The 22882-nt window shown below is 47.3% G+C and overlaps 1 protein-coding gene and 1 non-coding gene across 8 annotated transcripts in view; both read right to left on the reverse strand.

Moving 5' to 3' along the window:
* Positions 1–1244: 1244 nt before the first annotated feature.
* VPS13D (vacuolar protein sorting 13 homolog D) overlaps positions 1245–22882 on the reverse strand; it is a 245422-nt gene continuing 223784 nt past the window's right edge. For all 7 annotated transcript variants that reach the window (XM_070511027.1, XM_070511026.1, XM_070511025.1 and 4 more), the window contains 3 exons: positions 14405–14536; positions 4587–4827; positions 1245–2749 (listed from right to left, as the gene is read on the reverse strand). In XM_070511027.1, coding sequence (XP_070367128.1) covers positions 2618–2749; positions 4587–4827; positions 14405–14536 — 505 coding nt within the window. In that variant the 3' untranslated portion in view covers positions 1245–2617. The remainder of the gene's footprint in view (positions 2750–4586; positions 4828–14404; positions 14537–22882) is intronic.
* LOC123286160 (small nucleolar RNA ACA59) lies at positions 4093–4237 on the reverse strand. The gene has a single exon (XR_006528433.1). It is a non-coding gene; the product is annotated as a small nucleolar RNA ACA59 (small nucleolar RNA).

Consider the following 22882-nt stretch of genomic DNA (forward strand, 5'->3'; position numbering starts at 1 on the left):
GTGCTGTGGGCTGGCCAACTGTGCTGGGTCAGGGCATTCGGATGGCTTCTGATTTCTCCTGATCCAATTTCTCCTTATTCAATTTACTTTACTTTCCTCAGAGAGGAACTGTGTATGAGGCAGCAGGAAAATCGGTAGAAATTATCATAGCAAAGTCTCGGACATTACTGGCTCCAGAGCAATTCAGCGTTCAAGGGGCCGGGTGCTGCCTCTGGGGCTGTGGGTTTTCTTGCTGGCAAACCAGGTAACGACATCTAAAGCCCCTGAGCCCTGATGGCGGCGCCTGGCAGGAGGGCCGCGAGGGCAGAGGAGAGCTTGCCAGGCCCCCTCAGCGGCACCCCCCTCCAGCCTCACCCCATTTGGTCTTTGGATCTTATTTTAACATCTGCCTCTTCTAAGGCGCAACTGTCAGAGGGGTTGTGCAATCAGAGGAGATGGGCAACTACTTCAAGAGCTGATTAAAATTAGAAAGGGGTCTGGAGGGGGGCCTCGGAACACGCCCAAGTCCTCCCGGAAGCACTGTTCCACAGCGCAGCCCTCAGCCCACTTTCTGCAGTTAGAGCTGGGAAGGCCCAGGTGCTGCTGGGCAGAAGGCAGACTTAATAATTCCAAGCTCCTTAATTCAGTACAGAAACTGCGAGTGACTGCATTCCAGAAAGTGACAGAAGGCTCACTGGCACAGACAATCAACCTTTCTGAGAGTCTCATCTTCGAGAGATCATGGTCTCAGGTGGTGGGTTACTGAAGACAGAAGCCACAAGCCACCTTTGTGGGGCGCACGGAGGGAGGCTGCTGAGGAGGACCAGAAGACCTGTAGGAGGCGACACTCGGCCATCCCGCTGTGGGTCTTGTGTATGAGCACCGCAACAACCATGACTGCCACCCAGCAGGAAAAAAACCAACCAACCAACTGGAAATGCAACCCAACCCTTCAAAAGCCAAGCTTCAATTCTGCAATCCGCGAACTTAGAGTTCAGTGAAGACTATGCAAACCTCGGGGTTCAAACAATCCTTAAAGATGCTATTTAGCTAAAGCACTCGAGCTGAAGCTCCCTTCTTGCTTCTTTGGACACACACACTCGCACACACGCACGCACACAAGGGGGGAAAGGAGAGGGAGAGAGACAGAGAAAGATCGGCTTCATTCGTGTCTTGGAAGGATTTGGGTCATGAGTTATAAACACTAAAAGCTTCCGCACATCCACTGATCTGAGTCATTTTAGATCTCAGCTACGCATGAAAGGTTGTAGAAATTGATCAGCTTTATTAAAATAAAAATTTAAAATCACAAAGCTAGTCATTCATTCTAGAGTGAGGTCTTCCCCTCTGCCTCCAGCATGTTTATTCCTTACAGAAAAGAGAACAACAGGAACAAGACCCAGGAAGGAGGGCCCTCACACCAGGCCTTGCTAATGGAATTTCAAACCAAGGACAAGAGATGTTTTGGCCAGTCTTGGTTCCATGAAAAACTTACAAAAACAGCTTTTTAATACTCATATTTCATTCCCTTTTCTGAGACTCTCTCCCTCTCTCTTCTCACCCTGGTGCTGTGATCACCGTGCCCCCAGGGCTGCGGAGTTGGGTGCCTGCCTGTGGCTTTACTAAAAAGAAAAAAGTCCCAGGACCTTCTCCTTTGCTGTTGCCCAGGAAGGAAAGCATTCTTATTACGGATTTTTGATTTGTTAAAACAAATAGTTCTCTGGGATTTTTTCCTTCTAAATCAGCAGAGCCTACCAGTGCTTCAAAGTGATCTTCTCTGATAATAACCCAAGAAAAGCTTATAATGCTGGTGTGAGTGTGCAATAATGGGAAACAATTTTACCTCCAAGTTTGGCAAGACTGGTCACGAGAAAGCCAAGTAGATAAGACAGACAAAAAATAATTTGTGATAATCTAAGATCTTTAAAACAGGGGTGAGAAATAAATAAAAGACTGCTTTCCAAGCCACTCTCCCACGTCTCTCTCTAAAGGTGGGGCGGCCCTGGTTCTGAGCACCCCAGCTCGCAGCTCCAGCCCGGGTGGACCCAGGGTACCCACAAGCCCCAAAGGCATCCCTCGTGAACACCTTCGATCTCACCTCAGTCCACTTTACTGTGAATACTCTGGTTTCCAAAACGAAGACAGAACATTCTTCAACTTTCAAGAAACACCCTTTTAGAGCAAGTACCCTGAATTAGACGTGTAGTTAGTGCAATTAGAAGATCCAATATAATTTTATATTACTTTACAGTTAACAAACCTTTACACACATCACAGGCCCTGTTCAGAAATGCTCCTATATATTTACAGACACACGGTTGTACATATATACATGTTAACAAAATACAGGGCAATCTAAAAATTAGATTCATCTCAGTACACTTTTCTTTTTACGTTATTCAACCAATACCTTTTAAAAATTACTTCCCCATAACCTAAAGTAACATTCTCCCCCCGCCTCACAAATTAATATGGTTTCCACCGGTATCCCCCTCATCGGTTTTACTCTCCCTTGTCCTTGCTCCCATCCCCCAAGCCTTATTCCGGTCTGCCTCTAATTTAAGCCGAGCCTCCTGGCCTCTCTCCTCCTGATTGGTTGGGTTCTGTCTGGGAGCGTCTGTCTCGACAGCTGGATTTTTCAGGAGTCCAGCTCCAACTGCTCTTGATTTTCATTGAGTCTTAACATGAGTTGCTGTTCATAGTAAAGGCTCTTTGCATAGTTTATTTCTTGTGATAACTTGACAGCGAGGACCTCTGATTTCACATGGACCTGAAGAGCAGAACAGAATGAGTAACCTGCCCCTGAGGTGGGGGAACCAAGCGGAATCACAGAGCATGGGCAATTTAAATCCACCCAGGCAGCAGCTCCCAGCCTGGCTGCAAATCAGACCAGCATGGGTGTACTTTTAAGAAACAGATGCCCAGGGCCCTACGCCTAGTTAATGCTGATTCAAGGTACGGTGGGGGATTCCTGGAATCTGTATCTTCAACATATTCCCCAGGTGACTGTGTAGCCACCTGACATTTGGGACTCCCTGCCACTGAGAAGCAGGTTCAGCTCCGAGGCGGCGAGGAGCTGCTGTGGGAACATGAAGCAAGGATAGGGGATTGGACCTTTGGGGTCACACTAAAGTCTGGCGATGGCCAAAGAGGAGGAGGCATCAGCAAACAGGTCCCTTGAGACCCTGCTCATCAAGAACACTTCCTGTTCACTTGCCTCAAAAGGAGCAAAAGTGTAGCTGGGCTGGGTCCCCCCGACAACAAGGATCTCATTGGTCTGCTCACACTTTGGGGGGCTAACTCCATTCTACCAGCCCTAATGTAAGCCCCTGACTCTGAGGGAGCCAGCACGAGCCAAGCCACACCCAAGTGCATTCCTGAGCAGGTGGAAGGTCGAGGGAGAGAGGCCCAGTCAGGCTGGTTGCTATTTCTGATCTCTAGAAAGACTCAGAGATAAGCAGGGCCATTTTGAACGACATGTCATTCTCGAATGCAGGCCTGAAAATCCTAGCATACGAGATGGAAAATGAGCAGGACTAACACCTGGGGTTCGTGAAAAGCCACCAAGCCAGATCGCGGCGAGAGACGAGCATCTCCCCACACACGCTTCTGCTGAGCCAGCAGTCCCTCTGAGCGGAGGCAGCAGAGCAGAGGGCTCCAGACTGCCAGCTCCAGAGCTGCACCACCTGGGTTTGAACCCCAGCTCCTTCTGGTGTTGGCTGTATAACCTGAGCAAGTCACCTGCCCTCACCACGCCCCCTTACCAGTCAAGGGGGACAATGGCAGCACAACATCAAATAACATATAAGAAGTACTTAGTGCCCAGCCTGGCACACAGTGAGCCCTTAATGAATGTTGGCTATTAATGGGAACATTATTATTTAAAAATCCCACCACAACAATACCTGCACGCGTTGGAGGCACAGCTTAAATTTTATTTACAAATATTTATCGAGCATTAACCCTGGGCAGGGGCCTATCCTAGATATTGCTTCTTTGTCCATTGTCATATAGGAGAAACAAGAAAGAAGCCAGTGTGTGCTCTAACACCCTCTTAGAGTCAGCTCCCCAAAGAGTCACATTTTAGGGATAAAACCCCCCAAGGATCATGCCAGTTGGTCCCCACAACTAATCAGCATTGGTACTACTACCCGCACTGCACCGATGGGTAACCAAGGCAGTGGTGTCGAGGACCCTGCCCAGGGTCATTAGTGGTAGAGCCGGGAGGGCAGCATCACCCGGTTAACCCACACTGAGCTCCTTCTGTGTGGAGGACTAGGGGGCAGTACCCCTGGGGATTACCAACCTAAAAGGAACCTAAAATGAATCCCTGGTGACAGGGTCGGTGCGCGGAGGTGCTCCAGGGCCTCCCTGCCTCGGGCTGGGAAGACAGGCAGGTGCACTCACCATGGGCTTCTGGTGGGAGGGGCCGGGGATGGACACTCCACTGCACTCACCATGGGCTTCTGGTGGGAAGGGCCGGGGATGGACACTCCACTGCACTCACCATGGGCTTCTGGTGGGAGGGGCCGGGGATGGACACTCCACTGCACTCACCATGGGCTTCTGGTGGGAGGGGCCGGGGATGGACACTCCACTGCACTCACCATGGGCTTCTGGTGGGAGGGGCCGGGGATGGACACTCCACTGCTTGTGTTCACTGCCTTCTTGGTCACCTGCACATACACCTTCCCGTGGTCTTTGGAGACGAGGCAGTGATAGAGATCATCGTACTTGACCTCCAGGAAAATGGCCTCACGATCCACGTAGTCTCCACTTTTCAGGAAGTAAACCGCTTTGGAGGAGATGAGCACACAGTAGCTATCGATGTTCTCCACAGCAATGAAGCTGCGAAGGAAGAGGGGAAATGAGAAAGGCACGTGGATTTCGCTGGTTTGGATCCTGGGCGCGGACATGGCACTGCTCATCAGGCCATGCTGAGGCGCGTCCCACATGCCACAACCAGAGGCACTCACAACTATGCACTGGGGGGCTTTGGGGAGAAGAAAAAAAAAAGGAAGATTGGCAACAGACGTTGGCTCAGGTGCCGCTCTTTAAAGAACTAAACCAAACGGAACGAAAAGAACGGCACACGGGGTTTCGCCTCAACGCCCGGTGGCCGGCCGCTCCGGGCCACTGAGCCAGCAGAAGGGGGTGGGCCAGCCTCCAAAGGCAGGGCCTTGAATCCAGGCGCCCTCACTTAGCACACCTCGGCAGCTCGCTCGATCCCTGAGCCTGTTTCCTCCTCCGTAAATTAGGAACAGAAGGACGCTGGCCGCGCGGGCTGTAAAGCACAAGGCCCCTGACATGGGTGCTCAACACACGTGAGCTCATGACGGCGACCCACAGCATCAGCGAGAGAAACAGTTTAGAGCCTGTACTGTACTGCGTGGAGTGTTTTTCTTCAGTGAGAGTTTTCAGGTAGTTTAAGGCTTAGAGAAAATCATAACAATGCTTTGGTTGTCAAAGAAAACATAATGCTCTTAAAAGCTGACTGAAGTGGCAGCTGAGAAGTCCACCGCTAAGGCCGTGGGTAAACTCTGGAAGACACGGGCGGGCGGATGAAGACGGAGGGGAGGGCGCCGAAGGACGCAGGTTAGCGCGCGGGACAGTGAGCAGGTGGCCAGGGCTCCAGCACTTGCTCACCACGCCCACTCCCTTTCTGTCCCAGTTCTGACAAGAGGCCGCCAGTCTCTGCTCAGCAGGGCCAGTGACAGGGAACCCACAGCCCACCACTGCACTTTCAGGAGCTCTAATAGTCACAAAGGGCCTCCTCAGGGACACCTACGATCTTGATTTTCATAACTGAGCGTCATTACTTCCATGGGCTTGAAGGCCACTCAGAAAAAAACTCTTTCCTCTTCCTCCTGGAGCTCACAGATTTAAAGTGGAAATTTATGCACGTCCGAGCTCTCAGCTCAGCCACTGAATGAGGGGCAGTGACCCCTGGAAGCCGCTGCCACAGCTCTCCCAGGCCTGGCTGCCTCCACCGCGTCTTGTGACAGCCTTCCACAATGGGGCGGCAACGCTGAGGGACAGCGAGAGAGCACAGATGACGGCAGGAATACTAAGAGCTGACGACAGGCTGGCTGTCAAGCTGCAGTCCCCTGGGACTTGATGTCCTGGGAGGACATTCCAAACTAGTCGCTCGGAGCCCAGGCTCCACCTGGAGCTGCTGGGGGCCGGGATCCCAGGACAGCTTTGTTCTGGGGTCAGTAATCACCAAACACTCCGATGGCAGGAGGCCTGCCTGCTGGTGGACAGGCTGGTTTCCTTCCAGACCCGAGCACGTGCCAGCACTTGCTCACCTCTGGGCTGAGGGAGTCCCCCACTCAGAACACATCTTGTCTCGCAGCCTCTCTCAATCCTGCCCACCCCGAGGAGTGACAAGCTCCAACTCTGCCACGAAACTTCCCCGAAACGCTCCACACCCCCAATGCTGAACACTCACTTCCCACCTTCAAAAGCACTGCCAAACACTTACTCGTTCTCTTTACGTTCCCTGGATTGGTATCTCTAAGTAGCTGTGAGAGTGGGGTCCAGATCCTACCCCCACCATGTCTCCCTGAGTACCCATCCCTAGTCGGCCACCCGCTAAGCACCTCAGGAAGTGTCTGCCTGGTCTCGGTTGCCATTTTAACTACAGCCTCGCATGACAAAAATTGGGGTTTATTGTTCTAGTCTAACTGGTTGGCAATGCCAAGAATGTAGACTTGTAAAGGCTTAATGCCAAAATTAGAAATACCTAGCAGCTTTCGGTGCTCAGGCCACTTAGCACAGAATTTCCCACATCCCAGGCTGGACAGTACCAAGGGGGCAGCACTATCACTTAATCAAATTGTATGGAATCTAAAATAGCTGGTCCAGGGGAGGAAAAGAGGAGACAGCGAGAGACAGAGAGACAGACAGAGAGAGACGAAAACAGCTTCCTGACATAGAAAGGAAGCACCCAGGGCCAGCTAGAACTTGCTGGGAGACCAGCTTAAAAACTCAAAAATGGCCTACGGCTTCTGAGCAAAGGTGAGACCCCCAAAGTCGGCCACCGCAACCAGGGGAGAGCAGGAATGTGCCCTAGACACCCGCTGAGCTTCTTCTCTTTCCTCTAGTCCAGCACAGGACAGGGTGCTTGTACCCCATCACCCGAGCCCCCACTCTCACCCCATTTGGCACAGGCTGTAGCTGACATTTACGTATCGCCTCTAAGAGGGCCACGGCCTTTCCATCCGGGCAGCTGCTCTGACACCCGGGCCAGAGTGGCTGACATTATTAGCGCACTTTCTATCCTGGAACACTTTTATAGGCTTTAAAATAGACTCCTTTCCAAGATGCCACAGATGGCACAAGTCCTCAATCTGGGCTGAGCAACCTGGGGAGGAAGGGTGGCTCTGAGCTGGGATGCTCTCCTGTGCGGCGCTTCCCGCAGGGGAGGAAACTCAGGCCCAGCAGGCAGGGAAACCCGGCCAGGCCGGCTGCCTTCTTTGTGGCTCAGTCTCTCCATCTGCTAGAGATCACACTACCTGCCAGCTTCCTTCTCAAAGCCAGCAGCAAAGCCAAAAGATCTCACGGCCACACAGCAATGTGAGAGGAGAGGCCAGCTTTGTCAGTGTGCACAGACCTCTGTTCTCTGAGTCCAGGGGCCCCATTCACACCCTGAAGCTACTACAGATAATAACATGTTTTGGACGTTTACATAAAATGTTCTAAAGTCTTTTCAAACCAAAAGCAGATCAGAGCCAAGGGTACAACCAAGAGGAGGAGCAAGGGCGATAGTGAAGCCACAGCAGGAGCACGAGGGTCCCCTACCGTGGTGTGAGCAGGAACCTGGAGAGTGACTGTGCAGACAGCTCTGTCTCCATTCTCCTGACGCTCCCCCAGCCCTCCCACAACCAGTGACCCAGGCTTTGGGTTTCATTATGATTGCACACACACACACACACACACACATTTTTACAAAATCTAGAAAGCACATCAAAGAATAACTAAAACTGAGCTCCAGACTAGGGGTCCCCTCCTATAATGGAGACTGATCCCAAACTCGTCACCATGAGAAAAGGGCCAAAACTCATGGTGATGAGAGAAGCTGGCCACAGCAGAGTACTCTTAGCGCTCCTCCTTGCCAACCCACTCCTTCCCCTGCTCCTGTCTCCTCTGCAGCCATACCCTGCCCCCTCCCTGGCCAGCGCCTGCAGAAGGCTTGCTCTCCACAGGCTTCCATTTGCTTGACCCGAGAAGCTCAGGGTTTCACCAACAGAGCAGCAGTGGCTACGGCTGCACATGATCAGTCCAGACACTGGGCTTCCCTCTTCATCCCCCACAGCCACACTTCACGCAGGGCTGCTCTTGGCCCCTGAATGAGTGGCTATGGGGAGGCCCCGTGGGGTCACACAGAGGAAGAAAGCCAACAGGCCTCAGGTCGACCCTGAGTTCATCCTTCTATTCTTTGACCTTTATTAACTCAGAGGGACGGAGGGAGGATGAAAACATGTGGCCAGAAAACAAAGCTCCGGATAAGCTTTGTCCTTCAAATACAGAGAACTAGGGAAGTCACCCTGTGCTCTGCTGACACATTTTAGGTTGCTGTGGATACTATAATTGATTCTCTAACAAACGGGAGTTTTAGACTTCAGTTAAACGTTTTGCTCTTAACTCTCCTTTAAGGAGAGAAAGAGGACACCCTGCCCTAGGGATCAATGTCAGCAAGTTTCTTCTGAGAGAAAGGAAGTCTGGGGCATGTGGCGGACACTCTCCAAGATGACAAGTGCCAACAGTGGGTGCATCTGGCTAGTCCACTGTCACTAACAAGGCCCACAAACCACCAGCACCCTGGGGTGTTCTCAGCAACACCAACGGCATTATTAACAATAGCTTCAGCCCTCTCACTCTGGCAGGTAACAAAGTCTTCTGCAAGTCACACGGCCTGCATGCCATCATAACCAGCCGGCCCAGTCGGCTCTGCCTGTCGCTAGCCAGACGGCTTTGCTCAGAGCTTCCCTGCCGTCACGGGTAGAACAAGGATCATCATATCTAGTCTGCAGGGCCCCGTGATGATTAGAGCTCATCTACATGCCCAACACAGACAGAGGCTCAACCCATGGTGGCTGCTGCTATTTCTTCTGTCAAGAGCAGACGCCAAGTCATCCCAATCCTGTGGGAGGGCCCTCTCGCACGTCTACAAATCCTGGAGTCAGCAGGTTGGAGAAACAAGTGCCCCTTGAAGAACCCACATGGAAAACAGTTCAGGAGCGACTGCTCCTCAGGGAGAGAAACCCACCAGTAACTGTTTCATCCGCCCTCTTCAATTTGATTTCTTTCTTTTTCTCCTACTCTTTTATTTTTTTGCCTTATTAACTGTATTTATAGTTCTACATTCTACTTGCTTTCAAGTCATTTCAAAATCAGATATGGTCTGAGTTGTCTTACTCCAGGAGTGCTCCTACAATTGGCTCCTCCCCCCACCATGTGTCACCCCTCCAAGTCCGTCTGTGACCCCCCAAATCTGTGTCTTGGCCTGGTGTCACTCTGAGTGCTGGGCCCCTGCAGAATATCTCTGTGCACACGTCCCACAAGTCCCTGGAACTCAGCAAGTCCTCGGTGGAGCTGCTCTTCCTCCTCCAGGACCGTCTATTACAGTGCGGGCATCTCCAACCGACCAAACAGGCAAGAAGCCTGGAGCTTCTCAACCTCCTCCTCACTCGGAGTCTAAATTTAATCAGTCTGCAGACTCACTGATGCCACCTCCCAAACACCTCTCAGCTCTGTCCCCCTCTTTTCCTCTTCTCTGCCACCGTCTGTCTTCAGGCCTCTCTACCTTTCACCTGCATTACTCCCGGGGCCTCCTAACGGGTTTCCTGCCTCCAGTCTCTCCAACTCTCATCCATTTCTCTGTTGCCGTCAAGGATACATTTTTAAGATGTAATTTTGAGTGGGTGCTCTTCTTCACAATCTGGCCACTGCCTAGAGCAGAGGCAGGCTTGGCGTGGCTGCTGCGTTGCGCTCTCAGCATCTGACCTCGTAACCCACCTTCCCGGCTTTCCAAACTCTGTTCCTTCCCTCCCACACGTGCTGCCACCACACTTGGCTAATCCCAATTCTCCAGAAACGCCGTAACCCTTCTGCCTCCACGCCTTTGCCCATTACTCTTCTCTGCGTGCGTGCCTTTCTCTCTTCTCTCCTTTGCACACTTCTCCTCATCCTGCAGGACCGGGTCAATTGTCCACAGCCTTCCCCTGCTTTCCAGGCATAAATTAATCACTTCCCCTTGTGGTCCCATATCACATGGCTCACACTTCTATTTTAAAGGAAATCAATGTTACAGATAGTTGGTAATACTGTCTGCTTGCCCTGCTAAACTGTGAACTTGTCAAGGAAAGGGCAAATTTCTTACTGGTCCTGACTCATAGTGGGATTCAATGAATGTAGGTGTTAGGTAGTCTCAGAAAATGACAAGGAATTTACATTCCTTGTAAGGTCCAATGGAATTTGCCAGCACACATGCAACGTTGGATGTTGGGTACATTTTACCCAGCAGTGAAGTTAAAGAATTCTCTCAGAACTCTTGATTCAACTTACTAAAGATTTAGCAAGCCATTAACTTTTATCAGAGTAGCTGGATAATCCACCAAATGAAAGTTTTAATTCAGTGCCATATCAAAGAACATCCAATTTCCTAAGTGTCAATGGTTATTGATAGATTACTTTCTAGTTTAGAAAATGGAAGCTAATGAATTCTATCTCATTCCTCAAAAGGACTGGTCTTGTGTCTTTGTTTTGAGACTGTATATGTTACTGTAAGGTTTATATTTATAATTATATGCTATTAGAATCAATACGATAACATGTGCTCAAAAAAAAAACTCTGATCCCTATCTGCCGCTTCTCAAGGACAGACAAAATATGAAATAGTATAAACAGTATGTTTACAAAGGGGGCAAGAAAGGAGACTTTTACTCTTGAGTTTATGTCTTTCTCTACTCTTTGTATTTACTAACCACATGCATGAGTTTCTCTCACTAAAAAGAGAAAAAACTTATCTGGCTGGTGGGTGTATAGGCTATTTTTGTTTTCTTTCTTTATACTTTTATACTGTAGCAAAAAAACCTCATAGATGTCATTTCCTAAACCTACCTTTAAAAAATACAACCCAATTGTCGAATAAACTCCAGAAAACAGTATGCTCACGCAGCTTCTCAGGTCGTGTGGGCTGCTCATGGGCATCCTTTTGAAAAGGTAAGAGCCACTCTAGTGCTTACAATGCTAGAATGCAGACTGTCTGTGATGAAGTATTAGAAATAAAATAGGTACCTTTTTTAATGAAAATGAGGGTTCTGGTTACAGATCAGACATTAGCTATAAAGAAAAATTAATTTAATCAGATAGGGCAAATTTTACTTTAACATCAGTTTAACCCAGGATCCTATTTCAAAATCAAAATTGAGAAAAATGGGAAGCAATGGTAATTCTGCAACATACCAGAGCAACATTTGATTCATCTGAAACTGAAGCCTTTTCAGACGGCCAGACCTTAAATCCTGTGTGTGTAACTATCTTTTTAATACTAATTAATTAAATAAAGAAAAAATTAAGTGAAATTTGATCTGGGAGAACAAAGTTGAAGTCACCACAGCACTGGGGACTTTGTGGGGTTTTCGCTACATCAGGAAGTAATTACACAATATTTTCCAGAAGTGAAACAGTGAGTCTGACTGGAAAACAATGTGGAAACGTTTAGTTAGAACGGTAGAGCAAGGTATTAAAGACCCTTTTAAGGGGTTAACTCTGAAGGAAAATATGCAAATAATTAGGTCTTTAAACATGTTTTTAATTACAATTCTAGGATAAAAGTCAGAGGTATAATTTGGCACTCATGTGCTTTTCCTGAAAACCCCTTTCTTGCAAAGTGATCATTCTAACGTTCACGTCACCGTGAAGACCCAGTCCGACAACCGAGGACACTTCAGAGAAACATTTGCCGGACTCCCTCATGACTTCTTCCTCGTACACTCAGGAAGGCCACGGTCACACGCCTCTGCAACACTCACTGGCAAGACTTAACCCACGAACTGGGAGAGACACATGGTTTCCATATTTAGAGTCAAAATTCATTCATGCCAGTATCTTTTCCCAGTTCATATGAACTTCAAGAGTTTCATGAAATCATTTTACAGGCTTCATTTTGACTCCAGTTTCTGTGGTCCTGTTTTCAACACACACATCTCACTGGGAACAATTCTGTGTTAGCTGTGCTACACAATTTCTCCCTCGTGTTTTTGGCACAAGTCATTCCTCTGAAAATGAATTTCGCAAGGACCAGAGATGGTTTGACTTCAACAGGGGCGAGCAGGGGAGGAAATTTAAAAGCACAATGTACAATGATTTATAATCTCAGACTGGCCCGGTGGCGCAGCGGTTAAGTGCGCACGTTCCGCTTCTCAGCGGCCCTGGGGTTTGCTGGTTTGGATCCCGGGTGCGGACATGGCACCGCTTGGCAAGCCATGCTGTGGTAGGTGTCCCACGTATAAAGTAGAGGAAGATGGGCACGGATGTTAGCTCAGGGCCAGCTTTCCTCAGCAAAAAGAGGAGGACTGGCAGCAGTTAGCTCAGGGCTAATCTTCCTCAAAAAAACAAAAAACAACAAAAAAATTTATAATCTCAACCTTTGACCAAAAACCCCCCAAAAGATAGAAAAATGAATACCTATTAATACAAATGCTAAACTGCAGCCACCCAGCTACCAGTCAGTCAACAAATATTTACTGGGTGCTTCTTACGTGCCAAGCACTGGTGTAGGTACTGAGGATTCTTCATGAAGGGAACAGACAAAAGTCTGGCCCTCACAGGGCCGCCGTTCCAGCAAACTCCGCACTCTGTCCCGCTAGACCTGAGTAATGACTCTCTGGGCCTCTGAGGTAAAGGCCAGCAGGTCCCTCAGCAGAGTGGCACAAAGGGCAGCTACGGCAGCACATCCTCGCCCCGAGGCAGGCAGGAGTACAAAGGCCTCCCCGGAGCGGACATGCACGGGGATTCTGGACACCGCTGTGGCAGCCAGCACCGAGGCTGGGCTAACACAGGAGCAGACCTACTCACAACACATGCTTGGACTGAACTGCGTCTCCCCAAATTCCTATGCTGAAGCACTCACCCCAAGGTGACTATCTGGAGAAAGGAAGTGATAAAGGTTAAATGAGGCCTTCAGGGTAGGGCCCTGACCCATAGGAAGAGAGTCCTTTTAAGAGACACCAGGGATCGTGCTCTCTCTCTGCCACGTGAGGACATAGGGAGAAGGGTCACTCTCCAAGCCATAAACGGAGCCTTCACCAGGAACCAAACTGGCCAGCTCCTTGATCTTAGACTTCTCATCCTCCAGAACTGTGAGAAAACAAATTGTTGTGGTTTAAGCCATCCAGTCTCCCATATTTTGTTATGGTAGCCAGAGCTGCCCTAGATGATGTAAGGCACTTACATTATCAAGAGAACCTGCAGGGAGTTTGGGTTACAAAAAACACATCCAGGAAGATGCCACTCTACCCAGCAGCAACACGTGAATTCTGGATTTGATTTTTGATGTGCCCATTCAAAGACTGCTACCAAAACAGGAGATGAGGCCAGCCTAACACTGCTTCTGACTGTGACACTGCAGGCTCTCCTGAGAATTAACCTCCACTTCAGACACTCCTCCACCGGCCAAAAACCATTCCTGGCCCTCAGAACCCTCCCTAGCTTGCTTTGTCTTACAGGAGATAAATAAACGTTAAAAGAAATCAAACTAGCATTTTGCTACTCATCCGGCATAACTAACCGCTTTCTTTGGGCTAGTGGTTCTAATACCTACTTAGGTTACAGAATATTTTATGCTAAAAAGGTCTCTGCAGAATGTTCTCAAACAGTGATACGCTGAATTCTACCATATCAACTAGCAATAACTTCACCAAATGAAAATACAGCAGGATCCCAGGCATGCAAGGCTCTGCATTCAAAGAGTAACAAAACAATCTCGAGAAAACCACATTTCCAAAGTTTCCAGCTACTAGTTGTTTGCTCTTTGTTTTATCTGTTTTGTTTCACTAGCATTCTGCAGCAAACAATAGAACATCCAAGTTTAAGAGTTTTACAGGGAAAAAACCCTTAAAATTGAGAACATTTTGTCAATTATCTTCTCTCTTTGAACTAAGTAGAAAGAGAGTACTGTTTTCTAGAAACAAAATATAAGGTCCTGCTTGGAACTCAGTTTGAGAAGCACTGGTTTGAGGAAAAGGCTGTTTACAAGCAGTTACAGCTAAGCCTATTAAACATTTGGGCCGAGGAATAGCTGACCAGTTTCAAGATCTGTCACAATGATACTCGGATCAGACAGAAACTTTTCAGACTCAAAGAAGGAAGAGACATGTCAACGAACCCAGAGGGTTGGTTTCCCGTGGCTCCAACTTACAATTCATCCTGAATGTTGTCTGTCAGTTTGAAGAGCTGCTCTTGCCCTTCTGCCTGGCTCTCGGAATAGCGGGGAAGCAGCCCCTGGGGCCCCGTGCAGCAGCGTGGTTTCCGAACCCTCTGTGCTTGAGTCCTAGATGGTCAACGGACAGAATGCAAAGAGGCTGTTAACGTTAAAATGATTTCCCTTCTTGTCTAAGATAAAAGCACTGCTTAATACAAGACACACTCTAACTTTAGTGACCAGAATCAAACTACAGCGTTACCTGTGAATGTACTGTAAGAGAGTGGTTAAAGACTCCAATTTTAGAGCAGAACCCTGTCTTTGCCATCTTCTAGCCACGTGATCATGGACAAGTCACTTAACTTCCTTAACCCTCAGTTCCAGCTTTCTCTGTAAAACGAGGTGACGACACCTACCTCATAGGACTGCTGTGAAGATCAAATAAAAGAATGCCCATCAAGCCTGTGCTATCTACTAATGGTGGCTCCTGTTATGGTTGTTATTACTGGACTTCCACTTGGCCACACCCTATTTCTCTAGGAATCTCTTCAGAAGAGGCATCTCTGCACTTGCAAAGGGTCAGGGAGAAGGGTGAGGGGCCCTGGGTATTTAGGGAGCACACACCAAGCTTCTCGACTTCTTCTAAGATGAGCTCAGCTGCCTGGGTATAGGGTAAAGGATGCAGTAATCCCATGAGGGAGATGCAGGGCTCCCCTGGGGACTGGCCCCAGGCCACAGTCTGGGACGTGCAGCGGCCCTAACTCGCGCCCCTCTGCTGTTGGCTGCCCAGAGGAATCTGCTTTGCTATGGCTTTCAGGGTAGGCTGATGTTGTCTTTTTCCACAAACCATATACAGGCTAACTGATAAGTACTTTTTGTTGTTTTCCTAGAAACAGGAGTCCATATTTGTCTTGGAAAGGCTGTGCATATTTCAGATGACTGATAAGAGTGTGCTGGTCTGTCCTCGGCCTTGTACTTGCTGTACTTTTCATTATTTGTTCCCGGATTCCACTGAAGCAAAACATCTCTCTCTAGACACACTAAAAGAGAGGGCTAGCTCACCACGAGTCAGCGCTTCAGAACCACGCACTGACAGCAGTGTAGAGGCTGACTTGCAGGGACAGAAAGTGCCCTGGTGGGCAAGCTGGGGTAGCAATATGGACAAAAACTTGCCGCAGGACATGCAACAGGTTAGCTGCAAACCTGGGACAACTGCCAAGCCCTCCCGGACCCAGGTCAACACTCTGCCCATCAGGCCACCATGTCCGAAGTCCCACACATGGGTGACACGTGATATGTGCCGGAAAGCCAGAAATCCAGGAATAATTTTTTAAAACTTCAGTAATAAGGATGCCCTAAGTACTACTAATTGTGCCCTTCAAGGGTGATGCAAAGAGACTATAAAGAAGTTTTGTTCAATCTACACTAAGAGAATGGGTAAAAAAAATAACCTTTTTATACCACATACTCATACTCCCACTATGCAGAGTCTCAAGTCCTTCTTCAAGATGTAGGCCTACTGTTGGCTGTTTAGATCTGAACTACTGACCGAAGTAGGGAGGGCAGCACAGGTTGCCCTGTTAACCCCTCGGTAGAGAAGCTCAGGGGAGAAGTGCCAGCAGACCACTGCAAGTACGGGAAACCAAGGGGAAGGAGCTAGGTGTAGCTTTCCAGGTAGCAGAGCCCTGTTCTTGTCTCCTTGCCTAGTGAAACATCTACTGTCCTTCCAAACACTACCTAGGGCAGGCTAAAAGAGGGTCTTCTCCCCAAGGCACTCCCACTAGTCTGTCACCCACGAACCTTAAGAAGAGATTCGGGCTATCGTGGCAGAAGCCCAAAGACCCTAGCAAGGGGGATGTGACGGGGCCTGTTCCTCACTGCCTTTCAATATGTCTCATCCTGACTCCTCTCACCACATCTTCCGCAATCCATGGGGAGGTCTGCAGGCTCAATTTCCATACACATCTCTGATCCAACTATTTCTCCATCTCTATCATAACTAACAAACGATCTCTGGGTTTGTAACGGATTATTACAATAGCCTTGTAACTTATGCTACTTCTGCCTTGTCTATTCTCCTCACAGCAATGAGAGTGACCCTTTCAAAAGGCAAGTTAGATTAAGTCAGTCATGTGCTCAGAACACGTTTGCTTTAGAGTCACCGTGATAAAATATTTGCGTCTGGCTTGGCTCCCCATCTGGAATGCATGCTCCATGAGAAGAGGGATTTTGTTTCATTCACTACTATGCTGGGAACTAGCACAGCTCCCGGTTGATGGTAGGGAAGCAATAAGTATTAGCTGAGTAAATGAATGGATGCATGTGTGGGTGGGCGGCCTTTATAAGGGCCACTCGGACTATTAAGCTAAAAAAGGAAGGTGATATGCAAACTTTGGCGGGGAGTTTGAAGACTAGAGATTCTGAGCTTTGAAAGCCAACAAAGTTAAGGCAAATGTGAACAGCTTGAATCCCATCTTCCTGACAGAAAGGTCAAGGGTATGTCTGTGCAGTCCACTGATCAAAGCAAAGGAAGGGGCATGAAGGCAAAGTCACGAAGCTAACATCTCTGTTGACACTTGCGCTCTCCTTAGAAGAAACGATCTTTTCATTGGTACCCAAAGTGGGAAAAACATGCTGCCAAGGAGGGAAGACTCACTAAGAGTCCCAAACTCCTCTGCTGGGATCCGAGGAAGCCCAAGAAGCCAGGGAAAGGCACTCGTTTCTGACCTGAGCCCGTGGAAGTCACATCTTGTAACAACCATGGAAGAGGTGAGAATGGAAGTTAAAGGTGCCCATGTTATCACAGCATAAAACAGCTTTCTGATGCGCACAGCCATTTCTAACTCAGTGGCCTCCCGCAGGGCCTTCCCCAAATTTCAGTGATCCAGCCTCACTCCCGCTCCCAATACAATGAAGGCGAACTTGCAAACTGCAAACCCACCCAAACACCAGAGAATACAAAAGCAGAGTAGCTCCCTTGTGGGTATACACTATTTGCTAAGTTTCTTTTCTTATTTGTCTTCCCTACAGGCTGCAAACTATCTTCCCATTTTCAAGGTCCTCACTTTGTGATCAATCAAATGTCAGAGAAGCTGGATACAGTGCTCAGATGCTGATGGAGGGGCTCACGGTGGCATTCAAGGCTTATTTCTCACATGGACATAGAAGAAAAGAGAGAAGGTTCAAATTTACCATAGAAGGAAATGTAGTCTTCTCTTAGAGTCTTATAAATATAGGGACCACTTCCAGAAGTAGTGATTCAGAGATACTCTAATTAGAAGCAGAATGTTGGGTTAAAGGAATTCTTCCCACATTCCCCTATTACCTTCTTATTGTCAGTACCTGAAAAACTATACTGTCTTCTCTGAAATTCAACTAGAATTTTACTTCTGATGTTCAAGTTGGAAGGTTGGCTTGGGGGGGAGGGGGCGGTGCTTAAAGTCACTGTGTGAACAAACTTAGTCCCAAACATAATCAAAGAATTCTAAGCAAAACCAACAAGATAGTATTTTCAAACCTTGTAAGCCAACAAAAAGTTTAAAGTAATATTTTTCAGTGTAGGCCACTGTGTGATGGAACTGTTTTCTTCACGTATTGATGATGGCACTATGAATTCAAACAACCCCTTGGAAACAGTATGACTGTATGTAACAGCAATCCTAAATTTGTTCGCACTTCGCGATTCAGTAATACCGCGTATCCATTGTCAAGTGACTGCTCCTTGCTCACTTTCACGCATGTTTCTGTGAGCCTACAAGCACCTCGCGGGAAAGGACTCTATTCTTTTTTTTTTTTAACTGGATGTTAGGACTGGACTCATAATCCTCAGCTGAAGGCCCATTATCATCATTGGCCTTTTCTTTATTTATTTTAAATGGTACAATAAACATTTGTGAAACCACCATCCCCAGCACGGAAACTCCAACATTGACCATAACTTGAATCCATCTGTGTGGTCCTCTGCCATCCTACCCCTGTTCCTCCTTCACCTAGGACGGCTGCTATTCTGAATCTTGAATTTATCACTCCCTTGCTTATCTTCCTCACATAGTCTTATCACATTTCAAAAGTACACTCTGGTAGTCTTGTTACACTCTTTGGTTTTAGTTGTTTTGGGCTTTTGAAAAGGGATGTCACTGCTTTTTTATGTTTAGGGACTTACTTCTCCCTCCTTAAAGTCAAATTGCTAAGATTCAGCCATTCTTTCGTGTGCAGCTATAATTCATTCATTGTACCTGCTTATTACTATTCCACTGTATGAATATACCATCATCCATCCATCTTCCTGTTGGTGGCACATAGGTCACTTCCAGGTTTTGCTATTATGAGCAATGCTACTATGAACATTCTCGTACAAGTCTCCCGGTGAACATGGGCAAGTTTCTCTGGGTACATATCTAGGAGGGATTTGCTGGATCACAGGGCATGAATGTTCACCTAACAAGATAATTCAGATTGTTTTCAAAGTCACTGAACCAATTTACACTCCCACCAACAATGCATTTAAGAAAGCCTCGTAATCCATATCTTTCCAACACTTGGTATTGTCTAGGACAGCACTATCCAATCCATAGCCGCTGGCCACATGCGGCTACTGAGCCCTTGAAATGTGGCCAGTGTGACTAAGGAACTGAACATTTAGAATTTAATTTAAATTAGTTTAAATGTAAATAGCATTTACATTTAACATCCCTGGTCTAGGTTCTTAAAATTTTTGCTGCTTGGATGGGTATAAAATGGCATCTTGCTGTCTTCTCATTCCCACCTTCTCTTTTCAACCTAAAGAATAATGGTGTCCAATAAAAAAAGTGGAGTAGCTATGGAGCCTGTCCACCAAAGCAGAAAGATCAGCTTTCGAGCTACTCGGGCCCACCATTGATGGACCATCCTCGGACAACCCTCCCTGCCTCCCACCCCCGTTTGCCCCGTTCCCTTTCTCATGATCGCCTTAAGTGTCAACACGTGCTGCTTCCTGGGCACGGTCTTGGTGCCACATCCTGGGCATAATAGATCATTAAACAAGAGGTGGCAAAACTCCACCCACTCACCCCTCATTAGTTGACAGCATCTTGTACTAACACTCGACATAAAAGGTAGTTTACAACATGAGTCTGTTTAGTGCATATGCAGCAACTCTGCCTCCACAAACCTTTGTTTAGCCAAAGGTCTGTGGTGTACTTAATTGCTGCCAGCTGGGGGTTTGTCGGCCATTTTAAGCCCTCAGCTGCTGCGGTTTATAAATTTCACAGTGTATAGAAAGAAGCAGGCCTTCCAGTCAACCAGCTAATCCAAAATGTCAGCACCAAACGGACTTGAGCTTTGAACTTCATGGAAACGTCAGGGAGTCGGCTGCACAGCACAGACGACCCCCCTCCCCCCCCCCGGGAAGGTGCTGCTGATACAGTGGCTGACACACTGCAGATATCCACCCAGTGAGAGATCAATACGGAGGAAGTCTACATCTGGCCATTGCTATCCGACATACACTGGAGGCCCCAAACCAAAGAGCAGAGGAATTGAAAACAATCCATGTCATTTTCTTTAAGCAACAATAAATCTAAACAAGGTGACACAGGGAGAGCTAACCAATTCCACTTGGTTGATCTTTCCTTTCAGCCTGAGGGTCAACAGTTGGCCAGCCATTATTTGTTCTCCGCTGAGATGATGAGTAACTATGTCATAGTTCTATTAGTTGAAGACAGATGTTGTACACACACACACGCACTCCTGTACAGTTTAAGTTATTAGTCGGTTGAGAAATCTGTCATGGCCAATGTCTATCAACCAAGTGAAGTTCAAAAACACTCAGTAAATGAGGAGAAAGTGTGTGTGTCAAACATGTGACTTCCTAGCGTAATAGAATGTTTACTCAATTGATGACTGCCATCTTCCTTAGGGGCTGTGTGTACTGACCCCAACAAAGTGATGGATTGTGCTTGCATTTACTTTATGTGTGTGTCCAAGACTTTTGTTTTAATTAAATATCTTACTGATATATACTGTGCTCGACTGAACACAAACAAGTAGGCTGAGTACAGAAGGTCAACCCACACTATCTCTTCAAATACTTTTAATGGATAACAGCTACAAGATACCAGGATTCTTGACTGGATGGTTCAATCAGACATTTGTTAGCCCTCTACAGGAACTCAACAGTGTATCTAAACAGTGCTCTCTGCACTGGAGTGTGTGAATCAGCTCAAGCGAGCTCTGAGAGCCACGGCAGTGCGGTTTTGGAGGGTCGGGAAGCCTGACAAGCCGTGAGCTACATCTGATCTCTGACCTTCGGCCCTCCCCTCCCTACTGCATCCACTTCCAGAGACTAAGTGGAAAAGCAGTTCTTCTCCACAAACAGATTTTACTCCTTTCAGTGCAACTGTAATCAGAGAAGACTCTACTAGAGGATGAAAACCTCTAAAGTTTGGCTCAGTTTACATGAGAAATTCTTCCCCAGAGTTCCATGACAAACAGAAATCCACTTTCTAGAACCTACTCAGAGATAGTATTCAATCTTTAGGTCTAATAATAACTCCTGAGCTCTGGCTGCATTAGATCTTGAACCAAGAAGATTGTACCAAATACCCACTGTGACAATTTGGATTTTGAACACATGAAAAAACAGGCTGGGCAGAAAGAAACCCGGTGGCAGTAGAGGTTGGTTCCTAAAAGAAATTACTAACTGCAGATCCAAACTAAGGCAGCCAGAAAAACGGGCCTGCCCAGCACCTTGAGAACGGCTTAGGCCTGCCTCTGCTTCCCTACTCCCATTTAATCGACTTTTCTGAGCTACCATATGCATAGGCCAGCGCCAGGATTTAGGAAGACAGGGATGAATCAAGTTTCAAGGGAGCACACTGATGTCTAATGGAGGAGATAAACAGAAATAGGCGGTTATAAAGCAGAGGAGCACTAGGGTAGAGGCAGTGTAACAGAATGGCAGAGAGGAGCTCTGGAGACAGGCTGCCTGGGTTTGAATCCCAATTCCACCAGGTACAAACCGTGACCTATGGCAAGTTGTGTAACCTCTTGGAGCCTTGGTTTCCTCATCTATAAAACGGGGATAATAATGGGGTTGTTGTGAGGAGTAAATAAGTTAATACATGTATAGTGCTTATAACAGTGCCTGGTACACAACAGGCACTCTGCAAAATGCTACTGATGATGAGGAGGAGGGGGCCATCTGTAGAGGGGGCCATGGGCGCACAGAGGGGCCCTAACCTAGCTCAAGTGGCTGAAGTCCAAGATGGGCTAGGGTCCAACGTCCAACATTTCTCACTTAGTTTTCTTGTTGGGGAAATTGCTTCAAACTGAAATAGACCCCTTTCCCTTTTGCTTTCTTGTTAGCTTTCTACTCACCTCTCCCTAGAGTTCTGAAGTCGTATGTGTAACAACCCATAAAATCCCACATTGTATTGTTGCAATTGAAAATGTGGGAAAGATGTTGATTCAAGAAACCGTTAAGAAACTGTATTACTATCGCTGTTAAGTTTTTAGTAATGTGACATCCTGCAGTGGGGACGACATTTCCTGGGCTGGGCTTCCTCCCATCAGTGGGATTCACACCTGACTTGTTTATAGGGGTCAAGGCTTCCTACAACCTAACACATGTTTTGGGGACCCCATGACATTGCAACTGTGACAGCTGGTCGGACTAATGCCAACAGATATGCCTATTGGGATTTAAACTCTAAGAACAAAACTACTCTAGAGGTTTTTCCCTACTAGACTCGCAGCCTCAAGGGTGAGACTACCTGTTTGCGACGCTGGGGGAGGGCAAAGCAGACGGGCTTCACGAAGAATTCCAGTCAAGTGAGATTACCGCCGAATAGCCTTGGATTTCCCAACATGCCTAACTTCTGCATACATTCTGGGGTTGTTTTGCTTTTTTTGAAAAATAGTAGGCAACTTATAAAGCGGTTTACAACTTTCAACATCATTACAAAAATGAGGCATTTTACAAATGCAAGCTTCATCTGTGTTCTAAATACAACAATCTGAATCAGACTGTGTGGTGCTTACAGGAATCTCTCAAGCCATGGTCAGATTCCTTGCTAACTTACCTCACCTAATGCCAATCCCAAGATACTTCACATGGGCTGAAAGACACAATTCCTGGTAAGCTTGATTTTGTGGCTATTAATACAAATGCTAATGATAACAAGCTGATTAAATAAAACAAATTATTTTCAGGTTGATTTCTGAAAAATGATTACATAATTTCTTTCTTTTAATCTTTATATGATCTACCTTCTCCCAAAAATTGATCTCTTTTAAGAGAGAGATGAAATTTAGGAACATGGTGGTATAGAGACGACTATAAGGCTTGGGAAAAAGACAAACATAGACAGAAGTCCCAGTCCAGTCACTTATCAGCTCAATGATTTGAAGACGTTACTAGATAACTTGCAGCCTCAGTTTGCTTCTCAATAAATGGGACTATAATACCTACTTGGCTGATAATGTTGAGATAATAGA

Source organism: Equus asinus, chromosome 5 (genome assembly GCF_041296235.1).
Source record: "Equus asinus isolate D_3611 breed Donkey chromosome 5, EquAss-T2T_v2, whole genome shotgun sequence".
Taxonomy (NCBI): Eukaryota; Metazoa; Chordata; class Mammalia; order Perissodactyla; family Equidae; genus Equus; species Equus asinus.